General features: G+C 38.2%; 1 protein-coding gene across 2 annotated transcripts; it reads right to left on the bottom strand.

Annotated features, from left to right (window-relative positions):
- Positions 1-711: 711 nt before the first annotated feature.
- Positions 712-10,008, bottom strand: LOC143100236 (zinc-binding protein A33-like). Of its 2 annotated transcripts, XM_076263215.1 has the most exons (8): positions 9,864-10,008; positions 9,581-9,664; positions 8,875-9,153; positions 4,800-4,881; positions 4,068-4,283; positions 3,672-3,688; positions 3,104-3,234; positions 712-2,956 (listed from the first exon to the last, which is right to left on the bottom strand). In XM_076263215.1, the coding sequence occupies exons 5-8, from the start codon at positions 4,272-4,274 to the stop codon at positions 2,478-2,480; spliced, it is 834 nt and encodes a 277-aa protein (XP_076119330.1). In that variant the 5' UTR covers positions 4,275-4,283; positions 4,800-4,881; positions 8,875-9,153; positions 9,581-9,664; positions 9,864-10,008; the 3' UTR covers positions 712-2,477. The 2 variants fall into 2 exon arrangements, with proteins under 2 accessions (XP_076119330.1, XP_076119331.1); XM_076263216.1 differs by lacking the exons at positions 9,581-9,664; positions 9,864-10,008 and adding an exon at positions 9,486-9,505.
- Positions 10,009-10,337: the final 329 nt, after the last annotated feature.

The following is a 10,337-nucleotide window of genomic DNA, read 5'->3' on the forward strand; positions in this document are numbered from 1 at the left end:
ATGAGCCAAGGCCAATGAGTATGAGTTATAAGATATAATAAATACCAATTTTTATTTTAGCAAACATTGAAAACGGGTCCCACAGACCCAGACACCTTACAAGGGTTAATGGTATTTCTGACCATAATTCTGAAAATCAACACAACAATTTTGCCCATCACCTGTTCAACAGTGTGCATATCTCGAGAAGCCACAATAATCTGTTAAGAGAAAATAAATATTAGAACAAAGTAGCATTTACCAATAATCCATAGAAGCAGCTCACCAAAACACCAGATGTTATCAAATCTCCAACTCAATTGGAGTAAATCAGGCAAATGTCCTGTGTATAATAACATTATTGACATAAAGTATGAAGCAAATCCAAAATTGCCAGGTGGGACATCTTCTACAATATGTTGATTTGGCAAGGAATGACCCTGGTTATGGTTTCACTGTAGAACTCACATGACTGAGACACTGTCAGGTCCCTCTGTAGAACCTGCTATGTCAGGTTAGAGGAAACAGCCCCATGCACTGAATTACATTAACACAGTACCTAAAAGGTACAGATTGAATATCATGAATGAATATTTTTTTTTGGTGAGCTGTGCAGGAGGATTAAATACCACTAATGTCTAAAAAAAAAAACAATTTTGTCTGACCTCATATTCTTTTTTGGGATCAAGTGAAGCAATATAATTTGTAAAAACATGCAGAACTCCTGTATACTTAGTGTTATGTGACTGCTTTATTTAAATCAGAAACATACAGTACTCCTGTACAGTTAGAGTGTTATGTGACTATGTTTTATTTAAATCAGAAACATACAGAAATCATGTATAGTAACAGTGTTATGTGACTATGCTTTATTTAAATCAAGTCGTCATCACCAAAACAAAGATTCATAAATGATATTTGTAAATCAAAACAGAAAAGAAACAGAAACATCTAAAATCCTGTATAATTATAGTGTCATGTGCAGGGTAGGAATTTCACAGTGGCCACGACGGCCATCGTAGGCCCTTGCGTTGGCCGTGAGGCCCCTTTGAAAATCAGAGGTTTACATGCCACGGTGGCCTTGGTGCCCCCTTCTTTCAATATTCTGCTTTGCATCCTACTAATAGCGATTTTTATTTAGCCTATGGCCTGTCAAAATAATCTTAGCATTCACAGCGCAAATTAATTTAGTCTTTTACGCAGTGGAGAAAGTGACCGCAAGAAAGAAAGTGCGTCCAAATTCACCCATTCTCAGTTGAACTATTCGCGAAGTAGCCTATTCATCACACAGACATCACAAGTATCACATGAAAGAGCTTTTTCTCAGCTTTTAAACGATGTTAGCCGACAATTGCTGTGTTGAACGGTTCGCGAGAAAAGAAAATAATATAATTAAATTTATTCTGGTTTTGCGTCCCATGATCTCCCTACCCATTCATCTCGGTGGAATACTTTACGAACCCTTCTTTTAACACATGACAAACCATATATCAGATTAAACAGGAGACCTTACCGAACACAAAGGTGTAAAGCAGTCCCCTGTACAGTTAGCCGTTCCAGAGTAATCCAGTTTTGAATTTGCAGTAAAGTTCGACATACATGGATGTCTCCAATTTTTTTTTTTTGCAATGTTTTGCAATGTGTTTAAATTGTTCCACATGATTTCATAACGGGCCAAATACAAAATAAATGTTACAAATATTGCCTAGATATTGGTAAATCAGAGGACAGCTGACTAAGAGTTTGTGAAAGTAGCCTTAATGATCACAAAATACTAAGCATGCATCTAGGCTATTTGAGTTTCTTAAAGCTGAGCTGTGCTTAAATTGTTCAATACATAATTTCATAACAGGCCAAATATAAAATAAATGTTATATATAGCCTAGATATCTGTAAATATTAGATGATCAGATGATTTACAGTTCTATGTAATATGTCATGTTTCATGTTTTTGTAATGTTTCATACAGTGATGCAGGTCTACTGCAGTGAATAGGCTAAATACAACTTTGATCATTTTTATAGTCTACTACTGTATAGTTAACTTTGGCCTTTGTGCCCCCCACCAAATATGCCCAACTGAAGGCCAAGTGGCCTTGCCCCCAGAATGGTGAAATTCCAAGCCTGGTCATGTGAGTATAAATGTGTACAACCGTATATATAGCAAGCCACATTATAGCAAAGACCCATGATATTGCTTCTACGCTGTTCTAAATTACTGTACACACCTCACCTCATTAACTGCACAGAGCACTGTACTCAACCTCCACTTCTGTGTTTAATGCACTTCTGGTTGGATGTCAACTGCATTTCATTGGCTCTGTACCTGTACTCTGCTAAATGACAATAAAGTTTAATCTAATCTAATTAACCTGAGAGCTATTTTTTATTCCTAATCTACTCTGTCCTATCTGACCTCCACCCTCGTTACACCTACTGGTCTTATGTTATGAGAGTCCAGTCAGAGACACTATCAGCTCCATCAGTGCTGCTGTCCTGTTAACGACTTACTGGTAAGATCCTCAGAGAGGTGTTAGTTTCAAAGTATGGAAACATTTTCTCAGTGAAAGTGTGTTTGATAGTGTGTAGGTGTGTGTTATTATCAGGGTCAGAGAATGACAGCTCTTCTTTATCCCAGTCCAGTTTCAGTCTGATTCTCTGGGGCTTCTGTGTCAATGTGAGATTAATCCAGTTTGGAGTGTGTGCTACAAAACCGTTATTTACATATGAGATACCAATCCACCAGATGTTCCCTCCTTGCCTCCGCACAGACCCTCTCGTCACACCCACATTCCATGCTGTTTTCTCTACAACCTCCACATCCCAGCAGTGTGTCCCTGAGGTAAAGCCCTCAGAGCCCAGGACACATCGGTTGTTATGAAATCTCTGTTGGTTATTTTTAACATATCTCACACTGGTCAGATCCTCAGACAGGATGAGATCTGGGTGTGCAGTGTTGGGATCCAGAGTCATAGGAGCTGCAGAGAGAAAGAACACACACATGAACATGTGCAGAAGACTCAGAGATTCACACTGACATGAACTCTAAACCAGATATACTCAAGTTGGGGTGTGTTAATGTGGAAAAAGAAGTAAGTGTGTGTGTTTGTGTTTATCATACTGACCGATCATTTTCAACAATTTCTTCCAAAGTTTCAACTTCAGGTTGTCCAGGTGTTTTGTTGCATTGATCAGAGCTCCTGGATCCTGCAGTGTGCACGCGGGAGTCAGTGCTGCTGTGGGTTCGGGTTCAGAACTACAGAGAGGAGACAGACAACATTTTAATATCATCCATGGAATAAATAGTACAATATAATTAATTTAATTCTATGTAGGGTGAATTTCATGACTTCCAAACAATTCAATGATGTACTGAATGACCTGCATTTATGAATGGTGTACTGAATGACCTGCATCAATGAATGATGTACTGAATGGTTCAGCAATTGGTATCCTGGATGAACCCAGACTAATCTGCTTACTCATTTGAATTTGCTCTGCAGACCAGTCTGGTGTCTAGACTATTATAGTTGTTGCTGAATCACCAAATATCCAGGAATCAGTCATAACCACTTATTCGGCACGGGGCCAATTGAGAATAGTCTGGCAATAGACAGGCTAGAAAAGGGTTTTTTAAAATATCATGAATGTTCCAGGATTTCCATGATTGTTGCAAACCTGCAGTTCCCTCACCTTTCTGCTGTTCTCTTCTGTGAAATAATAAAGAGAGATTAGATTATAATTATTCTCCTTATACAGTATAGCAAATAGGGTCATTCTATGCAAAATCAACAGATGTTTCCAGCCTAACCATCTTGGATTTCCTTCATACTTTATGTCAATAATGATAGCCTACTAAGCAAACGCTATTTCATCAGACTCATGACCCTGTTTTTTAAGCCATCTCATAAATTAAAGTAGATACAAGCTTAAACTTTTGCACAGTAGTTGATGGCTATAATAACATTATTGACATAATTTATGAAGCAAATTCAAGATATCAGACGGTAACAAATCTGTTGATTTAAATGCCAATGTAATCATTAATTAGCCAAAATGATTATCATCAAAAGGAAAATGTTTTCTTACCTGCAGGAATGTGTCATGATCAGTTGTCATCTGGTCCTGCATGGCTAAAGATGACAACGCTCTGTTTATCTTCTCAATGTTCTGCTGCTGTATCTGACTCTTCTGCTCCTCTTCCTCCCTCAGTGCAGCTATCTGGGCTGCCATGTCATCTTGTAGAAACTGGTGAAGCTTCTCAAACTCTTTCTTCATCTGCTTCTCTATGTACATGGCCAGAGCCTAAATAAAATGTAACAAATCAGAATTGTATACATGATGATGAAATGTCAGTTACATATATAAAAAAGATGTTATATATTTCTGCAAAAACAATATCACATACACTAAATGACATAATTTGGGCAAATAATAAAAATATTTTTACCCATATCTTGATCACTAGACGTCACAAGTAACGTTGATACGAAAAGAAAAAAAAACATAATTGGTGCAGCCAAACTGGAGTTCTGCAGTTAATGGCTAGTGCTGCCAGTGAGCTACAAAGCTAGGTCTTGGGACATGTTCTAAACAAGTGCCTTTGTTCCTCTTATATGACACAAAATGTCATTAAAAGTTCTGTGCAACATGAACATGGCAACACTATGTAGCTCACTGGCAGCACTAGCCTTAAGCTGCAGCAACTCTGGTTTGGCTGCCGATTTAGTTTGTTTATTAACATACTCGGTGACGTCTAGTGATCAAGATATAGCTAAAATCAGCTGGATTTCTCCCTTGACAGTCTGATTTATATATCACCGTATTTTGCTCTTCTGTTTTTTCACAGTTGAATTTTGATTTCTGAAGGGTCTTCTGCTTCTCCAGTTTGATCTTGCTCCTTCTGTAATGAAAGCATACTTTATTGTAGAGACTAGTAGAGCGGCGTAGCTGGAACATTCACAATACTTGTGCAGTTTGTGAAAACATTTTGCACTTTGTGCATTTTTTAAAATGGCCACCATTGACAAAAATTTTAAGTTGAATTTTCTTATAAATGTTGATTATAATATGATATTGATAATGTAATTATGTATAGGTACTGAATAGGCAAAGTAAGGTCTGACCCAAAACTTATTGCAACATTTGACAAACAAATTGTCCAAGGCATGGAGGAAGATAATACATGTCTTAACTGGTATTATATATCATCTAGAGGGTATATGCTTTTAGAAAATATATAGTTTAGGGTGTTTAATCTGTTTTCCCTGGACAGTATCAGGCCAAAATGTATCCACTTTAAACTAGATTCGCCTTTACAGAATAGAGGGCAATGTATTGTGCATGGCATGGAGGGAGATGGGAAATCTCTTAAATGGTGTTATATCTCTGGAGGGAAAATATATAGTTTATGGTGTTTAATTTGTTTTCCCTGGACAGTATAGGCCAAAATGTATCCACTTTACACTAGATTCGCCTTTACAGAATAGAGGGTAATGTATTGTGCATGGCATGGAGGAAGATGGGAAATGTCTTAAATGGTGTTATATCTCCTCTAGAGGGTATATGCTTATAGAAAATATATAGTTTATGGTGTTTAATTTGTTTTCCCTGGACAGTATAGGCCAAAATGTATCCACAATACACTAGATTCAGCTTTACAGAATAGTGGGCAATGTATTGTGCATGGCATGGAGGAAGATGGGAAATGTCTTAAATGATGTTATATCTCCTCTAGAGGGTATATGCTTTCAGAAAATATATAGTTTAGGGTGTTTAATTTGTTTCCCTTTATAGTGCAGGCCAAAATGTATCAGCTGTTTACTTGATTCGCCTATACAGAATAGAGGAGTATGTGTTATGCATGCAATGCTATATTTCATGTACAGTGCATGCTTTTAGAATATGTATAGTTTTGACTGTTCTATGACTTTGGCTAAACCATGACCCATGCATACAGTAGGCATGCATTGTTAATTATTAATCTTAAACTATATTTATTAGTATAGCATGCACCTTTTTGCCAGATGTCAAAACAATAGAGTCACCTTTTTGGAGGCTACCTGCAGTTATCCCATCGGCACCATTCTGTCAAATTTGGACATTATCATGTCAAATTAGCTATATGTAATTACATTATGCCCTGTTTGCCCATGTTAACAAACAATTTCAAAAAACTTGTAATACATTTTTTGTTTGTCTTGATGTAAGTAATCAACTCAGTAATTTTCAAGGTGATATGTGAAGGTTAATTTTTTTCCCTATTCGCGTGAGAAAAATACTGTATAGGCGCATGAATAGGGTATATTTAGGTCTTTTTCTAAACTTTCCCCTATTGGGATTCTTCGGGGCTTTTTTTTCCCTTACTCGGGACATATTGAGGATACAAAATCAGTTAAGTTTGCTTCTGTTGCAATGTGTTCAACCTTTTTTCATAAAATGACTGGACTCTTACAGGGTGAAGGCAAAATCCTTTTAGGCCAAGTCCCTCACTCTGCGGCCATCTTGGTACCACACTTTGGGCAGTTATCGGGCAGCTATTTTTCTATTCAAGTGAATGGGGATGCATACAAGAAGGATATGTGCAGACTACTGCCATATTGGTGTTACAAACTAACTCATTCTAACCATTTGGAGGATTCTTTGAGTGCTGTCTCTCCTCATTAGAAAGTCTCTGGTGAAGGTAGCTCGGATGTTGATACCAGACTCTGACTTCATACATGGCCTCCCAGGTTCACTTAGGGCAGACTTTGTTGAAGGGATTGAATGCACATTTTTCCTCTTTGCAAATACTGTAACTTCCTTCTTGGTCTATTTCTGTGGACGTGCTGTTTCGGTCATACAGTAACCTTCCTATCGTGGCCATTGCCTCCTGTGGAATGCCATGAAGACAGTTTTACAGGGCATTTGTAAGCTATGGAAAGACAGCGAATGCAGTCTTTTTCCTATGTCCAGTAAAGCTTGATACAGTGTCACTCACAGCCGGTCAAAGAATGAAACACTGGAAGAACACATGCCCTCTCAGGCCCAAGCCCAGCTGAAGTGTCATAGGCTGCTAGGTATCAAAAACTCTTTCCAGTACCAAATGCCAACCAAAGCTCATCATCTGGCTTTAGACCCTGGGCTGCTGCCACAGCCAGAAGCACCTAAGCATCATAATGTTCTGATGACCATGTATTACATATTACATCTGCAAGTGTATGGAATCAAAATTCACTTCTACGTTTTATACATGTGTATAACCAGGGGCAGCCGTGGCCTACTGGTTAGTGCTTCGGACTTGTAACCGGAGGGTTGCCGGTTAGAACCCCGACCAGTAGGCACGGCTGAAGTGCCCTTGAGCAAGGCACCTAATCCCTGCTGCTCCCCGTGCGCCGCTGTTGATGCCGGCAGCTCACTGCGCCGGGATTAGTGTGTGCTTCACCTCACTGCGTGCTGAGTGTGTTTCACTAATTCACGGATTGGGATAAATGCAGAGACCAAATTTCCCTCACGGGATCAAAAGAGTATACTATACTTACTATACTTATACTATTGTACAAAACATAGAAGTGCATTTTGATTCCATACACTTGCAGATGTAATCACAAACTAAAAAGAACAGTTGTAAACTAGAATAAATTATATGGGCCTACATAACTATCCAGCTGTCCATTGTGTAGAGTTAGGATGCGTTAATGTTCCCATCATTAGTTGATGGGACATTTAATGTTGTAACACCAAGCCAAGCCAATACTGCTACTATCACTTAATTTACATTCAAGGTTATAAAACTGAGTTGAGATATTTGTTTTCTGGTTTACCACATCTTTTTGATTATTTGAGTCATATTTATTTGGCAGAACAAAAGTTCTATTATTTTACAGTGCATGCAAGGTTATGAAAATGTGGTAAAACAGGTTTTGTTATTTTCAGGGAAATGCTTTGTCTTAACCCACACACATTTCCAATTGGACTTGAGTATTGGCATGTCTGAGAAAGAAAATCAACACATCTGATAAATAAATTCCTCTGCCTTCCTCAGACTGATGGGACACAGGCTGTTGTATCAGTGCAGGGATCTCAACTCTCATGCATTGACCATGAAAAACACCTCACAAAGATATTTGTTTCCTCCTAATGTAATAATTTGACTGTTGAATATGAGTTGAACTGACAACAGAATCTGGTCAATTTGCAAAGTTTGCAGGTTACACATAAACATATCCTATAAGCATAGCAAGATGCCACAGTACTCTACATCAAAACAAGTGGATATTATTTAAAATCACACATTGCATGGAGTAATTTATTTGTCAAAGAATAAGTAAGGGATAATGGACGACACAGAATTCGGTTCACAGAAAGAAATGCACGTTTGAGGTGGTAAAACGGCCCCAAGGTGCAAGCCGTCATATGCTACAATGATGCTATGTTCTAAACATCTGTAAACTTATTTAAGCTGCAGACACACACACACACACACTGCTTTCTGCCTGATGTGTTGACACTTTAATTCACCCAGCCTGTATAGATCACAGCCGGTCAGAGACTGACTGAAAGTAACCTAACCAAAAACAAAATGGGGAAGAAGACCCTGGTAGGCCCTGTACATAGTGCAGTGTTTTGCAGATTGGCTTATTTACAGGTGGCCTTGAGTGATGGCACTTCTGAGAAACAATTTATTTTTAATACTGCTCACATGATCACATTGAACCATGCTATTTATTTCTAAATTAATTCCCTGCAATACATAGGTTTTTGTTCATATCGTTATTGTTATGGTTTCAATGTATTCATCCCTAATCAATGCCATTACATAGAATATGCCCCCAATGACCCCCCAAACACACATTCAAACACTCTATGGCTGTGACCTCTTTTAGAACCCATCCAGAAGTAGTCAGTGGATTCTTACCTCCTGCAGGTCCTTGGCCATCTGATTGAGATTCATCTTCTTTAAGATGTGAACCACGGTCTTCCCAGAATGTTCATCAGTATATTTTTGCATTATTAAAACTATGGTGTCATCCAGGTCAGCTTTCTCAAGCTTTGACCATGGAATGTCACACTTCAAATGGTGCTTGAACGTCTTGAATTCAGCATCGCTGAGGTTCTCTATGGTGCCCAATAATGCGTCCTTAACTGGGTTTGCGGTGTACTCTGCCATGTCAACTTACTGCATCTGAAAAAAAGTCTGTAGGAATAACACTTGTCATGCACAATACTCTGATGATACACCTACTTCTGCAAGGTCATATACATACAGTATATACATATTTTATTTTATGTTTGTTATCACACTGATGAGTTCAAAGTAAAGTTCAGGTCCAAGCTGGGCTCTTTAATGTGCATTAAGCCTATTCATATGTTTTTGTTGTTATACACCTGCAATTTTTTAGTAATAGTATTGACTAATACAGTTGTAATTCTACGGTCTCCTCTTCGCTTGGGATACAAGTGTCTGCTAAATGAATACATATAAATGTATTTAAATACAACTGAATTGGAATTCAACATAAATCTTACAGACATGTTCCATCGGGAAAGGAGTTCAGAAGTTGTTGAGTGTTAGTAACTTACTAGTGATAAGAAATCTGAAGAGGAGAGGAGACATACAGTACCTTATACATTACTTCTCTTCTCTTCTGATCGTTGCAGAAATGTGGTACGTTTAGTCCTTTGTATTTATGTTTTCACTTGTTTATCTTGTTGATCAGAGGGAGGCAGAATTCAGATTAGGTAGTGCTGCAGGGGATAAGGTGCTACGGTGCTAAAGTTTCTATTGTATGTGTAGATGGTTTACTTGTTTTATCTTAGTTATGATATATGCAGGTTAAAACAAAAATAAATGTTTCCAGGAACTAATTTATATCATAAATGTACATGTTTAAGTATCTTATCTACCTTCTCTCTTCTCTTCTGATCCCTGCAGAGATTAAATATGTTTACTCCCCTCTTATGCTAATGACTTGTCTGTTTCCATGAGCTAATTCATATCATAAAGTTATCATGCCCCAGAGAATAAGCCCAGGTGGACTGGTGAGCTAAAGAGTCTGTTCCACTCAGCTGCAGCCTATTTCCTCATTCATGCAGAGGGGGACAGAGGGAGGGGGGTGGATAGGGAATAGTACTGTAGGGTAATACTGAAACTTTATTTAGACATTTTCACAAACACTCAAAACTGTTTTGTAACAATTTCACAAACAAAGCATGTCTGGATCCTAAACTACTTCTGACATCTTGTAGGTGAGAGATAGTCAGGACAGGGAGCATACCCACTCACAGAAGGACAGCTTTTCAGACAAGCAGTTTGGCTGGTTAAACTGCATTCCCTGAATCACTACCACTGTGATGTGCCAGATCTGTGATAAAACACAC

This window comes from Alosa pseudoharengus, unplaced genomic scaffold (assembly GCF_046254945.1).
Source record: "Alosa pseudoharengus isolate Yale_2024_CS ecotype anadromous, Long Island Sound unplaced genomic scaffold, YU_APseudo_1.1 YU_APseudo_1.1_scf_3, whole genome shotgun sequence".
NCBI classification, from domain to species: domain Eukaryota; kingdom Metazoa; phylum Chordata; class Actinopteri; order Clupeiformes; family Clupeidae; genus Alosa; species Alosa pseudoharengus.